Source organism: Netta rufina (assembly GCF_964035555.1).
Source record: "Netta rufina genome assembly, chromosome: 10".
Taxonomy (NCBI): Eukaryota; Metazoa; Chordata; class Aves; order Anseriformes; family Anatidae; genus Netta; species Netta rufina.
Window position 1 is genome coordinate 19,169,275 of NC_140133.1, and position 21,466 is coordinate 19,190,740.

A 21,466-nucleotide genomic window follows, 5' to 3' on the forward strand; every position below is an offset into this window, starting at 1 on the left:
ACATGTGATATCCAGGGGTGCCTGATAAGGTGGGAGAGGAAGACACACTGTTGAATTATCCTAACATGACTGAAACTTCAGGGCTTTGGGCCAACACTAGCATGCTTCCGCTAGAAACCCAACTAAAAGTCAAACATCCCTCCACATTTGAAAAACAAACTGCTAATAAGAAAAAAAAATGATTTAATTCTCATGATACAGAATTGAAAGACAAATTGATTTTAATAAGATACTCAAGACATGAAGAAGTCTAGGTTTGATCGACCCTGACTGTAAAACATAGAAGCAATAACAAAAATGACATTGAACTGAAAAGCAGACTTCATTAATGTAGAAACACCTAGAGTCAACATGCACAAAAAGCATAAATGGTCAAACAATGAGATTAGATAACAAAAAAATCCTCCAGTCCAGGAACATAATCCTTACAAACGGACATTTAGCTGCAATCGTAAGAAACTCATCACACTAAACACACCATCCATTTGCTGAAACTACTCCTAAAGCCTCGGATTCTGCGTGGAGATAAGGCCTCTGACTCAATTACACCTTTTAGCGTGTTTTATACGAGACACCGTATTTCACCACATTTTATTCCACTTTCAAGGTTATTCCTAATGAGTGCTTCAACTTATCCTCAATGCAGTGACCTCCAACCAAAGAGAAATGGTTTTGAAAAAGCCAGCTCAGAATTAGCCCAGACTTTTTGCAGTGTTTATTTGCTAGAAGCGGTAATGCACACACCAAGAGTGAGCTCCCCCCTCCAAATTAAGCTCTGACAGTAATTCACAGCAGAGTCTGTAATCTTGGTAGATTTTAAACAGTTGCCTATCTGCACACTCTGTTCTACTACAAACTGCAAAAAGATCCTAACTTTACATTATTTTTACTGAAAACTACCTTATGCACCCCTTTACCCCAATTTCCCACAGGCTTGGGGAACTATACACAGATTTTATCCAGTTCTGGGAACACACCCGGTCTCTACTGTGAAATATAACTCAAACTTCAACGAAGCAGAACAACACTACCCTGAAGTCTGAGGCATGAAGTGGAAAAGAAAAATACACATTAACTGAGCCAAAGGGCAACCCTTTCTTGGAAAGGAAATGCACTCATTCGGAAGAATACAGACAGTATTTTTCTCTCTCTCCATACGCAGACAATACCTTAGGTTCCTAATGAGCAGAGAAGTACTGAAGTCTAAAATTTTACATTTCCTTCTTCAAAAATGGCACATCTACCCTCAAAACTCCTCTTACCGTACCAGTAAAACAGAAAGCCATTCCTTTATGGAATAGACAACATCTAAAAGTTGCTCTTTCCAACCTTTACTGTAATTTCATCTGTTTTCCTGAGATGCACCATCTGAAAGGTGGCCAATCATAACCCCACCTGACTCAGGAGATCTGAAAGAATCACGGAAAAGGTAATGTCATTAACAGGCAGTGAGATAAACTCAAGCAGCACCATTCAACAGTTCTGTGCACTTAGTTTATTACATATTTTATAGTAAGAGGCAGAACCAATAAATAACCCCATTAAAATCTCATTAATTCTGATCAATGCGTACCAAAGCTAACCTAAGAACAAAGCTGAATTTAATGTGTTTGTGAAGGAGAAAGAGGACCATTTTCTTCAGGACCTGGCTAAAAATTGACCTAAACTTTAACTAATCTTCTACATTATCTACAGCAAAAGAAAGACAGATGAGTGTAAACACAACACAAACAATGCAACATCTGTTCACACGATTTAGTACGAGACTAACCACTATCTTTATAGGTAAAAAAAAAAAAAAAAAAAGTCTCTAGAACACAGCACTGAAAACCACATAGTTTATAAACATCCTTATGAAAAGCCAGCTGCTAAAATAACGTGCCCAGTCTATTCAGGATGTGCAAGTGCAGGTAAGAATTCACTCTTTCCATTTTTCTTAAGAGAATGGATTCTGATTTTTAGTCTAAATAATCCAGGTCTGCACACTTATACTGTCTATACTTACTGTTAATTATTTCCTTTATAACAAATTTTCAAAGTAACAGGCAACTTCAATCAAATTTAAGAGAAACTACAGGTTGAAAAAAAAATCTTTGAAATCCCGCACGTTTCGTGAAAATAAGCAGAATCACATCAGAAATAGACAGCCCCATGAGAAGGGCAGGCAGAACACAACCACTGTGTGCTGGGTTGGTGGGAGACCACAGCATGCACATCCCAACTGCAGGTACCAACCAGCCCATCGGCGCTCAGACCAGCTGCTGCCTCTTGCCTGGTGGAGGTGTCAAGGGCTGAGAAGAAACCAGGGCACAAGGATGGGATTTGTACCAAGTTTATAGAACTTTTTCCCCCCTTCTTCCTCCTTTGTAGACATCAGAAAGTGGAGACTGGAACCGTATTTGCTGCTCACTGAATCTTTATCTTAAAGATAAGCAAATCATGCCATAAAAATGGGAGCACAGAGTTCAAAAAAGTCTCCCATTAGGAGGGAGAACAGACAAGAGAAACTCACCGCTCGTCTTCAAGTGACAGACAGGAGTCCTGAGCACAAAACAAAGGCTGACGTGGAAGAATCCAACAGGCTTATGGGCAACAGAAAATGCTTTCATCCTGAAATTCTGGCTTCTAAAGGGCATTGCCTGAATTCTGAGCTAAGAGCGATAACTTACGCTGCGAGCCAACTCACAGTCATGTAAACACGAACTGCTATCTACAGAGCTTAAAGTATTACAGTCTGTTAAACATAAATCAAATATGAAACGCAGCACCATCATTTCAATTTAAGTGACTTCTTTATGTTAATAAATCTGAGTATTTCAAGTGACTTTCCCTCCATATTTATTCTGTAGTTCCACAGCATTTCTTTTATAAAGAATCTAAATACTGTATGAGCTGAACTTCACATTTATAAATATTTAAAAAAAAGATGAAGCTTTCCAGTGTAACATTTTACTTTCATTACTTGGTCTTTTGATAAGTTGAAACTAAACATATCATGGATTATAAAAGAAATCAAGGACAGCTTATGTATATGATGCTACGAAAATATTCAGAAGAAAAAACAGGCTTGTAATTAATACTGGACTATAAAAAGAAACTGAACAGTGTTTATGTTTTAAGAATGCTTTAACTGAGTTTAGAAACAGCTCAGTGTTGCCAAAATAGCTTCAATAAGTTGCAACCAGCCTAAACATCCAGCAACTGCACGGCTTCCAAACTTCTATATGGTAAATAACATAACGCAAGATTAATAGGAACTTGCCACAGAACAGACAGATAAAGGAACGGATTTTAAGATGCGATAGCAAGTGTTGGCTGTGTGACAGAAACAGAATGCCGACACTTGTCCTACGTCAGCAGCACCTCACTTGGAAATTTCTGAATTGCTGTTTACCTGTAGCTTGGGCTTCACCGTGGCCTCCTCTCATCTCCTCTGCCACCACCCTGAGCTTTCAGGGTACCTTGTATCAGCTGCCCTGGGGCAGGATCTCACCTCTTACACCTTTTGGGGGTGATGAGGCCATGTCCCACCGAGATGGCCGCACACCTGGCTCCCCACCACAGCAGGAAAGCCTGCAGCCATCGTGCAGCCCGCAGCCACGGTCCTTGCGGGAAGGAGTCCCCGGGGAATAGTGGGGACAGGTCCCAAGTTAAACGATCATCCCAACCCCTTCAGCACGGTTTCTCTCGTGCCATCCCTGTTCGGTGTTGAGATGTACGGGGGAATCACCGCGAGGGGTGGGAGCGGGCGGATGAAACAGAGGTAGCACTGACAGGGCTGAAAACACAACAGGAAGGCATTATCAGGCTGCACATCGGCTCCCCGCTTTGATCACAGCTGCACGCTCCACCTGCTCAGAAAGGCAGCAACTACACGAGCCCATCCTTCCCCCGTCGGAGCAGAAGCCGGCCGAGATGTGCCGACTGCAGACACGGCACCGAGCGCTGACCCTTTGGCAGGCAGGCAGGAGCTGCCTCCCCACAACTTGGGGAAATCAAAGCAAGGGCCTGAGGGGGAAAAAACTGGCTTTCTTCTTCCCCTGCTCTACCCGCAGCAAGGTGCATGCAGACACAGCCTGAAGGAATACGAGCTATAGAAAAGCGATGGAATAAATAGGGGAAAAAAAAAACAAGAGAGGAAAGGAAAGGAAAACATCAAAGGAAACTGCAGCTAGCAGCTGGGAGGAGAGATTAAATCCCTTGTTAGAATCCATGCTTTACAGGGCTTGCTAAAACATATATAAAGGGAAATTTCTGGCATTATACCCACCTGTCTATCACATTTTTCAGCCTTTAGGGCAAACACTGTTTTGCTTTAAGCCTCTTAAGTCAGTATATTACATTACTTGGGTATTGTTATTTACAAAGTGCTCCACGTACACCTACTGCTCTGCAGACAATTGAAGCGACACCTCGGGCCTTAAATAAGATGCAATATTTAATGAGAAGCATGGCAGCTCAGGATGACAGTAAACAAAGAGAAACTATATTAAAAACATGCATCAAAATAGTGAAAGATGAGACAAACACAATGTGCCTGCAAATTCTTAGTTGCTATTTTTAAATCAAAGAACTGTGATCTAAGGATTAAAAGCAGATGACTTGGCATGAAAATAAATAAAATTTGGGTCCTCTACCAAATTCAGGCACCAACTGCTCATGCACTCTGATCAATTGGTAAGCCCTTACCTAAGGTCTAAGTGCTAAATGATAGCATTTCCTTTTTTTTTTTTTTCTAAAAAAAAAAAAAGGCTAAAAAAGCCTATTTTAGTAACAAATCGTGAAGAATCTCAAATACTTTCTGCACCATATCCATAGCCAGTGTTTGAGCCATGAGGTATGAACCACGAGTTACACTGTCTTGATGGAAACATAAAACAGTACAAAAATCACCCAACAACCTAGGGAGAATGAGGGAACACAACATACTGCTGGTCTGAATTTTTCCTGTTTCATATTCAATTAGATGAATTTTAGCTGCATTTTTGTTGTTTTTCTTGTATTACACAATAGCTAAACAACAAATCTCTGCCCCAGCATACTTGCAGACATGTCAAAAATCAATCTTTCTTAAGAATGACCCACTAAGTTTTTCCAGTTCTTTGCCATAACATGGGTCATTCAGACATGCACATTCATAGAGCTTTTTGTCCTGTAACTCTCACCAATTTTCAACATTTTTTAAAAGTAGACTCTAGAATTAGTCACTCTCTTAGCAGGCTCACAAATGATGCAGTCTGAGGTCGTGCCACTTTTCTCCTAAGCGATACCATTCTGCTTCTTCAGTGAAACACCGTGCGCACGCTCTTACCTACTGAGAGATGAATAGGTACTCAAGTTCAAACTGTTCTCGAGCATGACCCAAGCTATTTTTCCTGCCCTCAACTGTCTCATGTTCTTCAATTCATAACCATGATCTACAATCTCTTATTGTAGATGTGCCATCTTATACTTGATTGTATTAAAATGCATGTTGTTCAAATAAGCATATGTTGCCAATCTGGGTCAGTCTGTGCAACTCATCTGTTCAAATCATTATTTCCTACTTTAGAAAAAAGAACAACTTTAAATGTCACCAGAAATTTTTATCTAAAAGAGACATACTCTGTATTTTCTTACAGATTGCTTAAGTTATCAGCTAGTACTCAGACAAAGACTCCAAAGACAATGGATGATCCTCATTTCATAAAGAAACAAAAAATCCCATCTTTTCCTTTTTTTTTTTTTTTCCCCTTTTCCAGCATTTCCTAAACACTGACACATTAGTTACTCCAAGGGTCAGTGGTACGTAAACTGAAATAGGTGTAAAATGAACCTCAGGAGCCTGCGAAGATCCCTTTTGAAGCAGCCACTCCCCATTACTGGTAAAACTTTGAAAACCAGCTGAAACATCTGAAAGTTAATACACTACCACAGGCCAACAAAGAAGTGGTAGAAAAGCAAACCTAAAGCAGCACGATTACTTCAAGCAGTAAGCAAATGTAGTCTGCCAGCAATAGGAACGCCAGTTTGCAAAGCCTGGTAAGAGGGAAATACATTAACAGAGGCTTGTAATCGTGAGCTACTGTTGCAAGGCATTGCAGCCACAAAAACCAAATAGAACAGCTTTCTTACTTCTTTCACTGAAAAAGCGTGATCACAGTGCAGCACACCAAGATTTTTTATTTTATCCCTTGTACCTGCATGGACCTCAATATTGAGTGGAAACTGCAAAGGAAAGAATAACCTTCAAAACATGATCTCCACAGTCCAACAAGTTGTTTTGTTTTACACAGAATATGGGGGGGGAATTAAGGGGCTTCAGTGTATCCAGATAACAATACCATTCAAGAAAAACAGTGAAAAATATAGTTCTTTAACTACAAAATACATCAAAAGAAGGGATTTTGTACTGGTGGCAAGGAGGTTGTTGACTAATAAATAATATAACCAGCTACATGAGAGCATACACTAAAAGCAGATGCTAATGGCAAGACTGCTTTCAAAGCAATGTGAAAGCAATTTTGCTTTTCTCTGCACCACCTACTTGGAATACTGGAATTTTATCAAACCTGTAATTCCCGTATCTTTCAATAAATTAAGCTTAATTTGGCAGTAATGAAGGTAAAGTAAAACCCACACTACAGCCAAAGCAGACTGCAGTTGACCATGGAAGTGTAATTCACATAAAATACAATCCTGTGAGTTGTATTCTTCTTAAGATCTTAACTGTAGGAAATGCTTAAACATACCGTACCAATCAGTTTAATCCCACAAAACCAAGAAACAGGATTTTCATCCAGAATATATTACTGCTTATGCTTTTGTTCTTCTGAATCATGGCTGCTGAATCCAAGAGGTTAACAGCTGAAAATTAGCATATTCTTCTAACAAGAGAATGCTTTCAGCCACTGATTAATACTTCTTCTCTGCTAATGATCCCCACACACACATAGACACACACACAGAGAAAAATTAATAAACTAGCTTGCTAGCAACATACCATTTAACAGTCTGTTTGGATAGTTTTGTTCCTGAATCTTCCTTTCTGAACTTAGTATTTTCATCATAGATATGCAGTCAACAAGATCTACGCCATTCACCTCTCATTTGAGGGTAGTCCTTAGCTGGATGTTACAGCTAAGTTACTCCTAGGAACACTGCAAAGCCACAAAGAATAGGACTTCAAGAACATTAACCCTGTAAGTCGCAAAAAAGCAAAGACTGAAAGATTTTTGAAAGTCTGTTTTTCCTCTATTAAAGTATTTTGATCTTTCCAAAGGTCCAAACCACTGAGAAAAAAAAAAAAAAAAAAAAAGCCAAGAAACAGATGCAAAAATGGCACGAAGTAGTTTCTACACGACCTTCCAGAGTTTTCTAGATCTCAGCAAATAATGACGGGGTCAAATTTTAAGTTTGCAGATGGATGATAAATTTCAGAAATAATTTTTAACATACAGCTATTTATATTCACCTAAAGATCATAATATTTGACTACACAAGCTTAAAGATGTTATATGTTATAAAAATATTTTCCCAAATCGAGCGGAAGCTTGAAGCAGTTCTTTCAGGAGGGCTGTCATACGTAAGCTGCTCTTAAACGCTCTTTGCCCTACAAGCAAGCACAGAAGAGTACATGGGGGAGCCAATGTAACAAAACAGAAGGAAAGTACTACAAATAAGATGCTCCACAGAGGAGAGAACTTGATGTAAATTAGTAACAGACACATAGTTATGCTAACAGCTGAATAAACGGAAGAGGCTTTTGACCATTTGATGGTACAGTGTGTTTAGATGGGCACAACAGCAAGCTATCAGCACCACTCCGATTATCAAATGTATGTTTGGAAAAAAACCATGAGTAGGCTGCCTTTTTTTCCCCCATATATAAACAGTTGATCACTTGTAAAATAAATATTTAATATCAGTTAAAGCCAACAAAAGAGGTCAGAACCAATATACAGAAATCTTCCCTCTACCAAACCACAGCAATGGACTAAAACTATGATGCCGAAGGCTGAGATCCTTATTCCCCTACTTTAGTGGCTTTATCATTTCTTATCTTAAAAATCCTAAATCTCGCCGATCTTACTTTTTTCTGAAAGACTTGTACTCCTTGATGCCTTTGCAACAGCAGCCCGTAAACCTTCAGGCCCACATTACGCTGTATTGATTAAAAGAGTAATTCAGAAAGCCTAGGGAAAAGGGAAGGGGAGCTGAACAATCACAGTCAATCTCATCACCTCAATGACACACTGTGAGTGTAATTAATCCTACATTTATTTAGAGAACTTCACACCCTACACATCAAGCAGCAACTCCCTGCTGGCTTCTGACTAGGTAATTATGTTGTAACAAGGACTAGGTTTTGATTATAACAAAGAGATGAAAAGGAAAACAGAGCTATGAAGCTAGGATATCTTTTAGGGTATGTCTAACCTGCAAATCAACAGAAGCAAACGGAACACGTTTAGCAATATTGACTTGGCTTTAGTCTAGTTCCAATAAAGATACCAGCTTCTACAGAGGCTGCATAAATGACACCAGGGATCCTGGTTCTTTAAAGCTTACTCTAAAGCAAACAGTCCATGCTTGAACTGGCACGTTATACCTGGAGTCATCCAAATTAGCAAGATTACATTTGTCGTAGGTGTAAGTATCTGTACTCTGCAACGAGGAGGTGTGACTGCAGAGCATGTACACACCAAAGCAGCCTGTACGCAGGTGTCATAAATCAAGTTGCAGGCACAGTTCCACGGGACATGCTGAAGCAATTTAGTGGCTCATCCCTCTTAACGTAACAGATCTCCTTTACCGTGAGTCAAATCTACAGCAACACACCGTGTGAATAATGACTTCAGAATTTTTTGCAGTAGAACGGATCATGAAAAAAATATGAGATGGCAAGATAAAAATATGCTGTTGAAAATACAATGCAAATTATATGGGATCAAACATCTTACTCTTCTGCATTCCTTGAACCCACGAACTTTGGAGACGTATAAACTATAAAACTGCCTAAGTGTAACTACCCCTGGAGAACTGCCAGGGGCCCTACCAGCTTCAAATCCATTTCAGGAACACAGGAAACATACGTTTACCAATAATGAAGTGGTGTATGTTTAAACCTAAACATGTATTTAAATGTTAGGTAAACATACTTTAAATCGGCATGGGCTCAATTGTTTTCTTCCACAGGGATGCAGAACGGCATGCACTTAACTGCCTGCACCACGACTCGAAGCTGTTCAGCCCTGCACTCCGCCACTGATCTTACAGCCAGCAGCAGCACACGGCTGAGCTACGAACAGAGCGGTGCAAACTGGAGTACAAAGCACTGGAGAAAGACATCAGGCTACACAAAGGAACCTCAGCACAGCAGAAGTCAGCGGGTGAACTACTCTGACATCTATCCGTAAGGGAAACAACTCCTACGGGGTCACAGACAGAACTATCCTCCAGCAAGGAAAGGGAAGGAAAGAAGTTCTTCTGCTATAAACCCACACTTGATTCCCCGCTCTTCACAGCCCAAACGTAGCTATGAGACAACCAGTGGTTCCCCAAAGCTCTCTCTCCTCTCCCTCATCATCTTCTGCTTTTTATACCAGAATGGTGCAAAAGACAGAGAAAAGCTCAGACTTTAATACAAGTCCAGTTGTAACCTCACTTTGGAGAGGCTGCCATATGTATCAGAGTGGTTTGTAAAAGCTCTGACCTAAAGAAGAAAAGCATGCAAACCAGACAAATTAAATTTAATTTTATTATGGAAATGAAAGTAGTAACAGAAGTGACAGCAGGGTGGATGATAAGCTCACTTAGCAGGGGGATCAAATGAAGTGATGACATGTCATTATGACCTCAGGGGTTAAAGATGCAATTTTCCATCTGGCTGCATCTGGCTTTTCAACATAAATGTTGACACCACCTGCCGAGACTTACGACAAGCTGCCTGCATAGGTCTTTGTCGAGCTTTTGTTACCCAGGTTAACCTTTACTTTTCTCTCTTCTGATAGGTTTTGCCGAGCAACATGCTCCCTTCCTTCAAAACACGATGGAATTAAAATGATTTTACATGCCATTTTATACCACAGAACCGTATTTATTTCACAAGCAAGCTGGAAGTCTAAAAAGCAGGTTAAACTAAACTCAAGACTGCAAAAGAAAAGATGAAACTTCAGCTATACTAGCTAATATCTTCTATTATCTAAGATTTCCAAGAATTTACTTTTAGTTACAGTTACCTCAATAAAATCAGTTTCTCAAAAAATCCTTAGAATTAGAGCACTGGATTGTACTCACCATATCCAACTGACTATTAGCCACCTGCATTTGTTTTTATTCAGAAGCTTAATCATTTCCAATTCCAGACACACTGTGCTTAAAATAAATCATCTTCTGCCAGCCCAGTGACACATGCACTTATTCATCTAATTTAGCCACAGCCAAATGATGATCTCAAACCAAATTTGTAATCTGCTATTGACACACTGCTGGCTATAAGGTTTTGTTTCCACTCTGAAATTTAAAAGGTAGTAACTACCTGTGGTGCTCCCTCCCCAAAGGCTTCATCTTGACTGTTATTCTCTTACTACCATACGATATATCCATTGTACTTCTGCCTATGTCATTGTTTTTTTCCTAAACCTATGACTCCCAGAGTTTTCTCTGCCAGTACAGGTGAGCTAAAAATCTTGCTTCCAGCTGTTTTTAAAGTGCCCAGATTCTTCACTAAAAATAACCTACAATCTGTTTTAACTGTTAAACAGAGGCCCCAACCTCCACTAGGACTGGGTAACATCTCATGGAAAGAGAGGAAGAAAAGAAAAACCCTTCACTGATTTTTGAGAGTAACCTGGGACTACACCTATGAATAGAGAGGAGAAAACGGAGACAAAGAAGATTAATGAAGCTTGCACAGAGCAAAGAATAGCTAAGAAACAAAACAGAGAAAGTATCCAAACCAAGTGGGTACGCAAATTATTTCATTAAAAGACCACTAAAGAAACCTATGAATTCTTTCCCCTCCCAAAACTCTTTCCCACAGAGGCAATTATCAGAGAGCTGTAACAACTTTCTGCCCCTGGAACCGCATGTGTACCGCCCTCCCATCCCAACGCCTTACTCACCTTGAGGAGCTGGAACCCTTGCTCTTACCAGACTACTCACCACTCCTTTCCAAATCTGTTAGGTATATTCTGAGTGAAAAGTGGACTCAGTAATTCCCTTCAACACTTACAAGGGGAAAAAAAAGTGCCCCCGCTCACCTAGAACATGCTTAACTTCAAGCACACGCTTCACTGCTAAACTGAACCAGGAATGACTTAAGCATATGCTTAAATGCTTTCCTGATTCAGGCAAGTTCATTCCTAAAAATAGGCAATGGTTTCTACTGTTCCTCTTTCTCTTGTTCTCCTAATGACAGACAACTATTGTGCCATGTCATTATGACAGTAAGATAGCTTAATTGCCCTCTTTCCAGAAGCTGTCAGTTCTGCTTAACTGGTACATAATGTATGTGTCTGGCAGTAAATGTGTTAATGTAGCAGTCACTTATATCTACCATACATTTTCTTCTGCTATGTTTAAAGAAATTATTGGGTTTTCTGACTGACCTCCTTATCACTGTATTCACTGATATGGGCAGCAGTGATATCACTGTTCTGTGACTCATTTATTTGTGAAAGATCATGAAATAACTCCCTCTTTCATTTACTTTTTCAAGTCAACTTCAACCTGAACATGAATTTCCCCGTACTTGTATTAAAGGTCTTGGCAAAAAAGACCCCTCAGAAATGGAGATTTGGAACGAACTGGCTGCTCTTGTAACTAATCAGGTTTCATCAATCAAAAATATTGGAAACATCCGTAGTTGCTTTTGTGTATCATCACCTGCAGGAGCGTGATCTTTTTAACATATAGAGAAGACGACGACTCATCTATATGAATAGCACATACTAAGCAGTTGTGAACAAAAGGCCTTTAACTTATGAAAGAGAAGTGAGCCAGCTTGCACACTGCCCTTTCTGATTGTGAGAATTATCAAGCTCCCTCTATATCCCCTCATCACTTCTAGTATCTTGCACACTATTTCTTACCCACAGATAACCCATCTTGAATTGTGAGCTAGAAGGCAAAGACTACTTTTACCCATTGTTAGGAAATTGCTATGTTGCTATATTATCAAACATGACAATGGCACTTTTTGTATTTGTATTAGGAAGGCCATGATTCCCAGATTTAGTCTGGAAGTGGCAGAGTCACGGTTTCCTCTCCAGAGGAGTGGAAGCCGAAGCATATTGCCAGGCAGAGTGAGCTGGCAAGCAACTACAGGGGCAACAGTATACAGCACACAGATTTGAGACACTTATTCTGGTGTTAATAATCAATTGGTACACCTGCTATAGTTCATAAATCAACTGTTTCATACAGATTTAAATGGTCTGCATGTGCATTTGACCTGAATTGGAAGCTGTCAATACTGTAAGTAATTGTAAATTCAATGCTGAACTCGAATTTGTTCCAACCATCTTCCGGACGTTACATAAGTTCTCAAAAATCTCTTACTCCTAGGACTGCAATGGCATGAAAATTCCCCTAAAGCTGTTTTTCCCCCTAAACCATTAATAATCAATGAAAATTCACACCTATATTTAAAACGCAACTCCTCCCTCCCTTCTCCAGTGATGCCACCAAATAAAAAAATGAACTGGATGTCTTCTCCCATGTTGTAGGAATACCTGGATAACAAGGTTACGAAATGAAATAATGGAAAACATTTCCCTTTATAGGATGTAGCCTGTATTTTAGTTTTACTGATTATTTGTTCCTACATGCAGTATGCTAAAAACCTTTCCCACATCAATAACAAGTTCAGAACTTACTTGGTTTTTTGAATCCAGACGCAGTAGTCTGTAATGAAGAGATCGTTAAGGAGGTAGGCAGGGTCGCTCTCCCTAAAAATCTTGTGAATGTCCAGCAGACACTTCAAAACCGCAGCTCTTCCTGGAAATAGATTTTTATTTCTGTAATTCACTAGAAATTAGTCATTATGATTTCTATCTTCTTCCCACCTTTGAGACTTTAATAACAGCTATCTACAACCACCTTGTAACTTAAAGTTGATTCACCGTCTCAGAATTGCAGTCAGATGACTGCCCCTTGGCTCCCACATCTCTGTGGATGCAGAGCCTCCGACTTCAGCAAGAAAATCTCTGCAAGACTGAAGCCTCGAGGCACAGTCATGCGTGTAATTCTCAACAGCTCAAGAAGCCCCCTCCCCCTGCCTCTCCTTTCTTCTCACTGTATGGCTCTATACCACATCAAAAAAAAAAAAGAAAAAAACAAGCTGGAAAGTAACTCGCGGATAACAAAAAGGTTATGCCCCATCATCATTCCCCTGCTGAAAAAAAACATAAAGCCTATTTCTCTGTATGCCTACACAAACACCTGCACTGGGAAAAAATAAAGTTGGAAACACACAGCCCAGAGCAGGATCAGGCACCCAGAAGCCACAGCAATTGTGTAAGCCCGTGTAAGTGATACCATTGCCTAACAGCTAACAATTGCTTTAAATTAAGCAGAACTTTCCCTACTGCTCTTAGTTACAAAGTAACTTGGCAAGCTGAGCCTCCCTCCAGAAAGAAAAATTCACTTCAGGCTCAAGAAAGTGCCATTTGACGTGCAGTTGATAAATGCAGAAAAAGATAAAGCCTTGAACATTTCCTCATTCCACAACCAGAAATCTTTCTGCAGTCGGTTTGTTTCTGTTCATATGCAATTATTCCTTGTTAGTAACTTCTCTTCCTTGTGTAAATTCCAATTAACTAAAATCTCCTCCTTCAGTTTTCTGATGGGAGTTGCTAAGGGGTTAAAGGCTGGCACACTAAACAACAAAAAAAAAATATTTTCACTGCTTAATGGGGGAAAAAACATTCAAATGAAAACAGCCACTACTGCAAATGGAATCTAATAACCCTCTCCCAAGAGACTGGCTCCTCCTAGGCTATGAAACCTGAACATGGATGAAATTACATTTTACAGAATTAAAAAAAGGAAAAAAGATCAGAACTCCCCCTGCTGTTTGAGCACAACATTTTTGTTTGTTGCTTGTTGTGGAGTAATTCCATGCTGCAAAATATATAGACAGAGAAAGAAAGTGAAAAGATGGGGAAGACCACAGTATAGAAAAAGAACACTGAGAGCACAAAGCAATGGCAAACAAAAATTAAAAAAAATGTGTATAGAAAGCACTACTTTGGAAAAGAAGCAATTGAAGAAAAGTCAGGGAAGAATGCAAAAGAAATGACAACCCCAAGTATAACTGCTGAACTTTCAGATTCCATCACCATCAATGCCTGTCAAACCAAACCTGTCAAACTGAACTATTTTGACTACAAAGAAGTATGCTCTTTTAAAAAGAAATTATACACGGAATTAAAATTTTGCTCAACTTTTTGGTTCTAGCTGTCAAGCTGCCAGCCTGAACCATTTACAACATCCACTACATTTACTCAACTGCCAAGTAACTATGTAAATTAGTGACTCGAACACTAATTCTCAACAAAGAAGTAGTCCTTCTTCATTAATTACAATTTTAGATTACTGTAGCTTAACATCTCTGTCCTCACAGAGGCTGCAGCTCTAGCCAGCCTTAATCCCTGCTCAGCATGGGCATTCAGGAACCCTAGAGCTGTGCCTGTGTTAGCAGAGGCAGCTCCCAGCTCCTCTTTCAGCCCACGGCTGCACAGTGAGCAGCTGCCTGTGCTGGTGAATGCAGCATCTTCTGCACAGAGATGACTTCAGTGATGCCCACCTTACCTCTGCCTTGGAACACTTCCAAATCCTGTATATGTTTAAAACATGCTATACGTTCTTGTAATAAAAATATCATTTTGTACACCACTACGGGACACTTCATTTGTGAAACACGACCAGAAGATTACACTGTATTTACAAAATTGACTTTGAGTAAGTATGCAGATAAAGCATCCCAGAGACGGGGCACTATAGCCTGTATTCATGGTCTGGGGCGTTTTTCTGACTTTTCAGAGAATTTGCTATTACAACTAACATACTGACTCTAATCTTATGTGTTTTTTCCCCCATACTTTCACTGGAAAGGGAATATATAAAATTATATTTAATTTACAGATTGTGGAAATGATCTCTACTAAGTCACACTGCACATACCAAGATAGGATGGGAAACAAGACAGCTGCTTTTTTTGGCAGCTCAACCCTTCTTTGCTAAGATACACCGACATTAATGTAGATTAAACTTTCATCATGTTGTCTCTCAAGATCATACATCTCTTCTGTTACAAGAATAAAAAAATAAATTTGTGTCTGAGTGATACACGAGTGGGAATGGTAGATGGTGAAGGCAGGCTGGGAACAGCAGGGGTAAAAACGTGGCTCTGGAGGACTCTGTGACACTGCCATCAGCAATCCCATCCCAGTCCTGACATTCCAGGGGAGCCTGATTTAAAGTAAGTCAGCAGAAAGTTATATCAAAGGCAGTTTAGTTATACTGGAGGTAGGCATTCCCTCTGTTTCACTGCAGCGGCCCTTACCAACAGCCACCCTCCTCCTCCTCCGGCAGCCGAAGTCCTGCAGGGGGTGGCCGAGCAGTGACAGAAGCACATCTCCCTGCCTTTGGGAGCTCAGAGCAATGCCTGGTACAGTTGTCGATCAACAACAGCAATAAAATAGCTGAGGGAATACAAGCATGGTTTTCAGATGTGGTAACAACAATGGGAAAAGATGAAAGTGTCAGCAACACACGCGTGATGATCTTCAGCTGAGGAGACAGAACACTGAAACAAAATGAAAGCAAATGGAAAAGAAAAACAGCTCTTCAGTGGATTTGCTTGGGTTCACACGTTCACACGGAGATTTTATGTATGCACATGCATGCAACACATCAAACAGGGAATCCCACACAGGAGGAACACAAAGCATAGCACACACTTCCGCTTTCAGGATATGCATTTTATACGCGTACCCAGTAAATAAGTCCCTATAAAAACTCCTTACCACAGGAATGAAAAATAAGCACTGAAGAACAAACACTAGTTAAGCCTTGAAGTAGGGTATCCCATGAAATACAGATGATTCTTAGCCAATTTTCGTGAAATCCCATACCCTTATGTTTTGTCTTTGGATACACCTACTTTAGTCTCCAGCAGGCACCCGGCCTTCCCTTTCGGGCTGCAGCTCAGTACCCAGCACCATTCCTGCTCACGCTGCCTTCAGCGCCCTGCTGCACTCCTGCACCTCCCCCTTCTGCACAGCTCTTCGTGACGTGCCAGTGGCAGTGTTTGTGAAACCGTACAGAGAGCTGGAACAGGGAACCGGTGAAGCCAAAAGATGAACAGGTACGGGAATTTTTTGGCAGTTATGTCAGTCTCACTCACAGAAACGTTGCCTGTCAAAGCAAAGCTAAAACGTGCTAGTTTTAAAAAGTCTCACTTCTTTTCTAGCCCTAGAATTCTCATTTTTTAAAATTCACCACACATTAAAAGTTGGGGTCTTGGAAATGGGGTCTCTGACATTTCACTTCCTTTCCTGACGTTAACAATCATCCCACTTGTGCTGGGCACAGGATGAGGGCAGCAGCAGTCTCAGAGGAAGAGCAACAGAGGCTGAGCACCCAGGGCTGAAGTTCCCGAAGTCAGAGCACGGCTGCAGATCGCTGGGTTGTGCTGGAGTTCACTGCTACCACAGCTGGCAGGGGGCAGCCCACAGCTGGAGTTCTAGATTGTTTCAGAAATTCAGTTCTTCCCACACATGACTTCAGAAATTGATATAATTCAACCCCAGCTATTTGCCACTTGATACCAAAACTACTGTTTTTACACAATCATGAAACTCTGCTGGTTTTAATACTGAATGTTTAGAAGTAAATTCATCCTTTCATTTTACTTTATTTTGCCTATAGCCTATATTTTTCCATATGTGCAAGAAGGAACATTCACCTAAAGAAATAAACCAAACTTTGCTGTCTCATGAAGCAGAGAGAAGAATGCCATTCTGAAAAACAAGCAAAGGACTCTTCTGACTTCTGAATGAAAATCTCCTGGCAATAAGTTACCCCGCAGCCAACAGCGATAATTATTTTGCCCTAAATCTATGAGCATTAACTTCTGCGTGGAAAGAGGCGAAGCATATTTTATGTCACAGAGGATAAATAAGTCCCCTATTTTTAGCTCATAGATGATGGCTTCCAAATCAGCATTAGGCAATGGTAGCACAATGGCAGTAAATACTGACAGAACCAGCTCGTGCCACGTACTTACTACAAGTCTCCTGAAAAAGGGCTCCATATATTTCCATAAATGCAGAACACAGATTTTGCTTGAAATAGCACCGTAGCTAGTACGTGCCACTATTTCATTCCATTTTTTAATTATCCAAAGAACAGTAGAGCACATATCCTCGACAACACTGAAGTTTGAACAGCATTGCTGAAGTATTTTACGTATTATTGCTAACTAAAACAGAATGAGAAAATCTGCTAAAGACCTTAATATTAATCAGCTTAATGCATTCTGTCTTATGATTAACACTTTGGTGGGAAGTCGTAATTCAAATTAAGAAGCGTTTCAACCTCATGCAAAGTCCTTAATACCTTAAAAATGAAGTATTCTGTGTTTTTGAAGTGATACATCAAGATAGCACCAACATTTAAAAAATAAAGTCAAATACCTTGACATAAAACAGTTCAATTCCATCAGAATTCTTTACTAGTACTCAAGAAATTATTTTATTGTGTTCATTTCTTTAGAATTCATGAACTTTTTAAAAGCAGAATATTTATTTCCTCAATTATTTTTTTAATAGTGGAAAAATTGTATGGAAAAAACTGTCAACTTTCCTAATACCTCTCTATTAAGTTGCTTCAATTTTACACTTGGATATTCCTATCCTGGTACACAAAATTTCAAATCTGCAGCTAGTATTTTGAGCACATAAATACACGTACGAACACACCTGTGCCAAACTGCACCCAAAATACCCTGATTTTATTATCAAAACCATTATATATCCCATCTTCTGCTACCAGCACTCTGTAAAGAAAACTTAAGTCAGGATGCCATCAGCTAAACCCAACACTTCCTTGGAGTCCCACTTGTCCTCTTGCACAGCAAGGAATAGTTTTGTGGTCCTGTCTGACTGCATTCATTACCTGTTAGCTGACAGTCATTTTTACCTGCACTCCTCACCCCTACATTGCAACACAGTGCTGAATCAGGTTGGTGATGCATCCCGTGCACTAAACAAGAAGGGTAACAGAGCCCGGTATTCTGTAAAAAGAAATCCCTCAAAAGCATGGCTTGACCTCCAGTGAAATCTGAAGGCAAAAACATTCTCATTGAACAAACAGGCCTTAGCCGTACAAGCAGTATCTACAAACCCATTTCTTCTGACACTTTTTCCCCCCCCACTGACTGTAGGTAGGTATTATTTCCAATTTTTATCTTTCCCAATACTTTGGTAGTTGGCTATTTAAAAAAAGCTTTTCACTCTAAACACACATGACAATAGGAAAGTAATAGGGAAGACTAATTTGATGCATAAAACCCAGAGTTTTCACAACAGCCAGTAATAATCACTCTGACTCTTATCACCACACTGCTAACTTGCTAACATCCTTCCCAACAGCCTTACAGCCACATGAAGAAAATCACGTATTTGTGTCAACTTCCCGGGCAGCACCCGGAGATAATCACTGCTCCTGCTGAAGATACCGCCCTCCTCTCTGTTGTTAACAGCTCTGGCTGAAACGGGCACACATCCCTTTTTGTGAGGCTCACATCTGCCTTTCCAGCACCGCTGAGGCAGCCAGAGCCCCCATCCTGAGCCCTTGTTAGGATGCACGTCCACGATCTGTTCTTCTTTTTGTTACCAATGGGTACACAAGTGTGGTTGTGCACAGCTGCACAAGTGAAGTTGGAATAACCTTAGTTTTGAAAGTTTGTCCTTTGGCCAGGAGAGCAGGAATTTAATGTTACATTAAAATTCCTTTCTGCTAAAATCCTAACGGGATTGACAAGGGTTAAATTAAAAGAACTCATCTTCCAAACAATAAATCCTACTAAGGAAGCCGTTCAGATTCATGACTGTGAACAGCAGAATACGAACTGAACAGTTGGAACAGCTGAAGAGGATGCTTTAAGAACTTCCTTTAAACGTAGACAAACCACGAAAGTCAGAAATCCTAGTCTTTCCTTTCCTAGAGGCCTTCAGTCAGGTAATTGAAGAAGATCAAGAGCAGCAAAACAACAGAATTCCTGCTACATTTGTAGCAATAAGTGACTCTGCTCTGAAATATATCAGAAATAAAAAATATAAGACACCATTAGAATAGGGTCTAAAACAATTATAGTATCTAACCTACCATAAAAAAGCTTTATTAATGTTATTTATCAACAGAAAAAAAAATCTTTAAAAACAGAAAAATACAGCACAAAGAAAAATACTTTAGAATTCAACATCATGTTAATAATTACTGTAATTTTCTCTGAAGACCTTTTCCCTAAAGCTTTACAAATCACAGTTGGGCTACACTGATTTATTAAGATACTAGCTCTGATCAAAGCTTTTTCTGAGGATGAGATATTCATAACACTTGTGTGGATTTTCTGGTGTGAATAACGTAGCTGAATTTCCCCCCAACTGCATGCATTATCTGCTGCCTAATTAATGAGCTGCTTCACAGGCTCTTGCCTGGCAAGTACACCAATTTTGTTCCCTTCACTCCCCGGTCTCCTTTTCGCAAAGCCAGCAGATGTCCAGGAACGTGGCTATCCATCAAGTTCAGGTGAAACGGGCCAAAAGATTAGAAAGTATTTTTGTTGTTTCTTTGTTTTTGTTTTGTTTTGTCTGTGTGGATTTTTTTTTTAACAGACATACAAACAATGTGGCTGAATGCTTACCTAGTTGTAGTATCATGACTGTATCATTCAAGGCACGTGTCACCAAGTCGAAATGTCTGTGCAGTGGATAGCAGAGCACTCGTCTTCCAAAACATACCACAACATCATGAATGTCATAGAAACACTGCATATATCAATGACAAATCTGAATTAGTCTGTGTACTTCTCAATACAAAGAGCTACTATTTCTTTTTATATATATAGGGAAAAGTTTATATACATAAGGAAAAGTAGCATAGATAAAAAGTAGTTTATGTATTACGCATCTAAAATCTGTACTTTGATAGACACGAAAATCAACATGTTAAATGGAAACAAGACTGTGCAGTTAGTTTGCAGAGCAGAATAACAGAAGTCCTATACATTTCAGTGGTTTTGAATTAAAAAAGTAGGGAACGTTAGAATAAAATGTCTAACTTGAGACTTTGTCATTCTTTAGATTAAAGCAATAAATTCCATCTGCCCCATATTATTACATATATTAAGGGGAAGCTATAAAAAGCCTTTTAAGATTTTTTTTTCTTTTAAGAAAAATTAAAAACACATGATATTAACAAAATACATGTGTACATGTAAGATCTCTAAAAATGATACACGACGCTGCCTTTCATGAAAATTATAGATATTTGAGACAAGGATAAATATATCTGCCTAGGGAAAGCAGTTCATTGTCCTCTTTTATGAGTGAGGAAGACCTCTAATTTACTCAGACCGGAGGCATTAATGAGTTATTACACACTCTCTTACAAGAGCCACTTTTTTCCAGCTTTCGCTTTTCAAAAGACAAAATATTCCTTTTATGAATTCAAATAAAAATACCAATTTCACCTTGAATCCACAATTTATTAAAATTAATAAAGGTGCTTTGTTGACAGCGAGCACTGTTTTGTATTACATGACCACCTCAACCCATTTTTCATTTTAATGACTGCTGATAAGCATTTTAATCATATTTTGTTATTTGAGTCTAAGGTGTGTACGCATGACAATCAGTTCAAAAATGGCAGTCAGTTCAACCAACCCATCGCTGAGGCAATTTTGTTTACAGATGGATGAAAACACCCGCCTCTACATGGTTTGTGTAACAGATATAGTTATTAACAGCTTGGTGCCAGGAGACTGAATTTCCTGGGTGTGAAGTATACTGTTGGCGCAGGCTGCGCCAAGAACTGCTACATTATAGGATGAGCACATGCAGAAAACTCCTTCGCTGTGTTAGGGTATGGATCTGCAAGCACTCGAGATAAGGCAATCACTATTTTAGCTGCACTCCTCCGTCACTAGCTACTGCAGAACACCCAGCCGGACACAGAGACAGACTGACCAACCTGGAAAATCAGTTATGAACGGAACAAGTTCTTGTTAATCTCTCACCACTGCTAGAAGTGGTCATAGGACCGAACCCAAATAGCCTGTCAGAAATCTCATTTTTGATCCCGCAAACTGAGACGTGGCTCAGTAATTTCAGGAATGATGGAAGGCCAGACCTTTCTAGCCCGCTGCCATCACAACCAGTAAACGGCCACAGGCCAGGTTACGTCCCTTCCACTC

General features: G+C 39.8%; 1 protein-coding gene across 1 annotated transcript in view; it reads right to left on the reverse strand.

Annotated features, from left to right (window-relative positions):
• Positions 1–21,466, reverse strand: part of SHQ1 (SHQ1, H/ACA ribonucleoprotein assembly factor) — a 46,342-nt gene that overhangs the window by 9,234 nt on the left and 15,642 nt on the right. Inside the window, exons 11-12 of the mRNA XM_084292545.1 lie at positions 19,916–20,039; positions 12,861–12,981 (exon numbers count right to left, since the gene is read on the reverse strand). Coding sequence (XP_084148671.1) covers positions 12,861–12,981; positions 19,916–20,039 — 245 coding nt within the window. The remainder of the gene's footprint in view (positions 1–12,860; positions 12,982–19,915; positions 20,040–21,466) is intronic.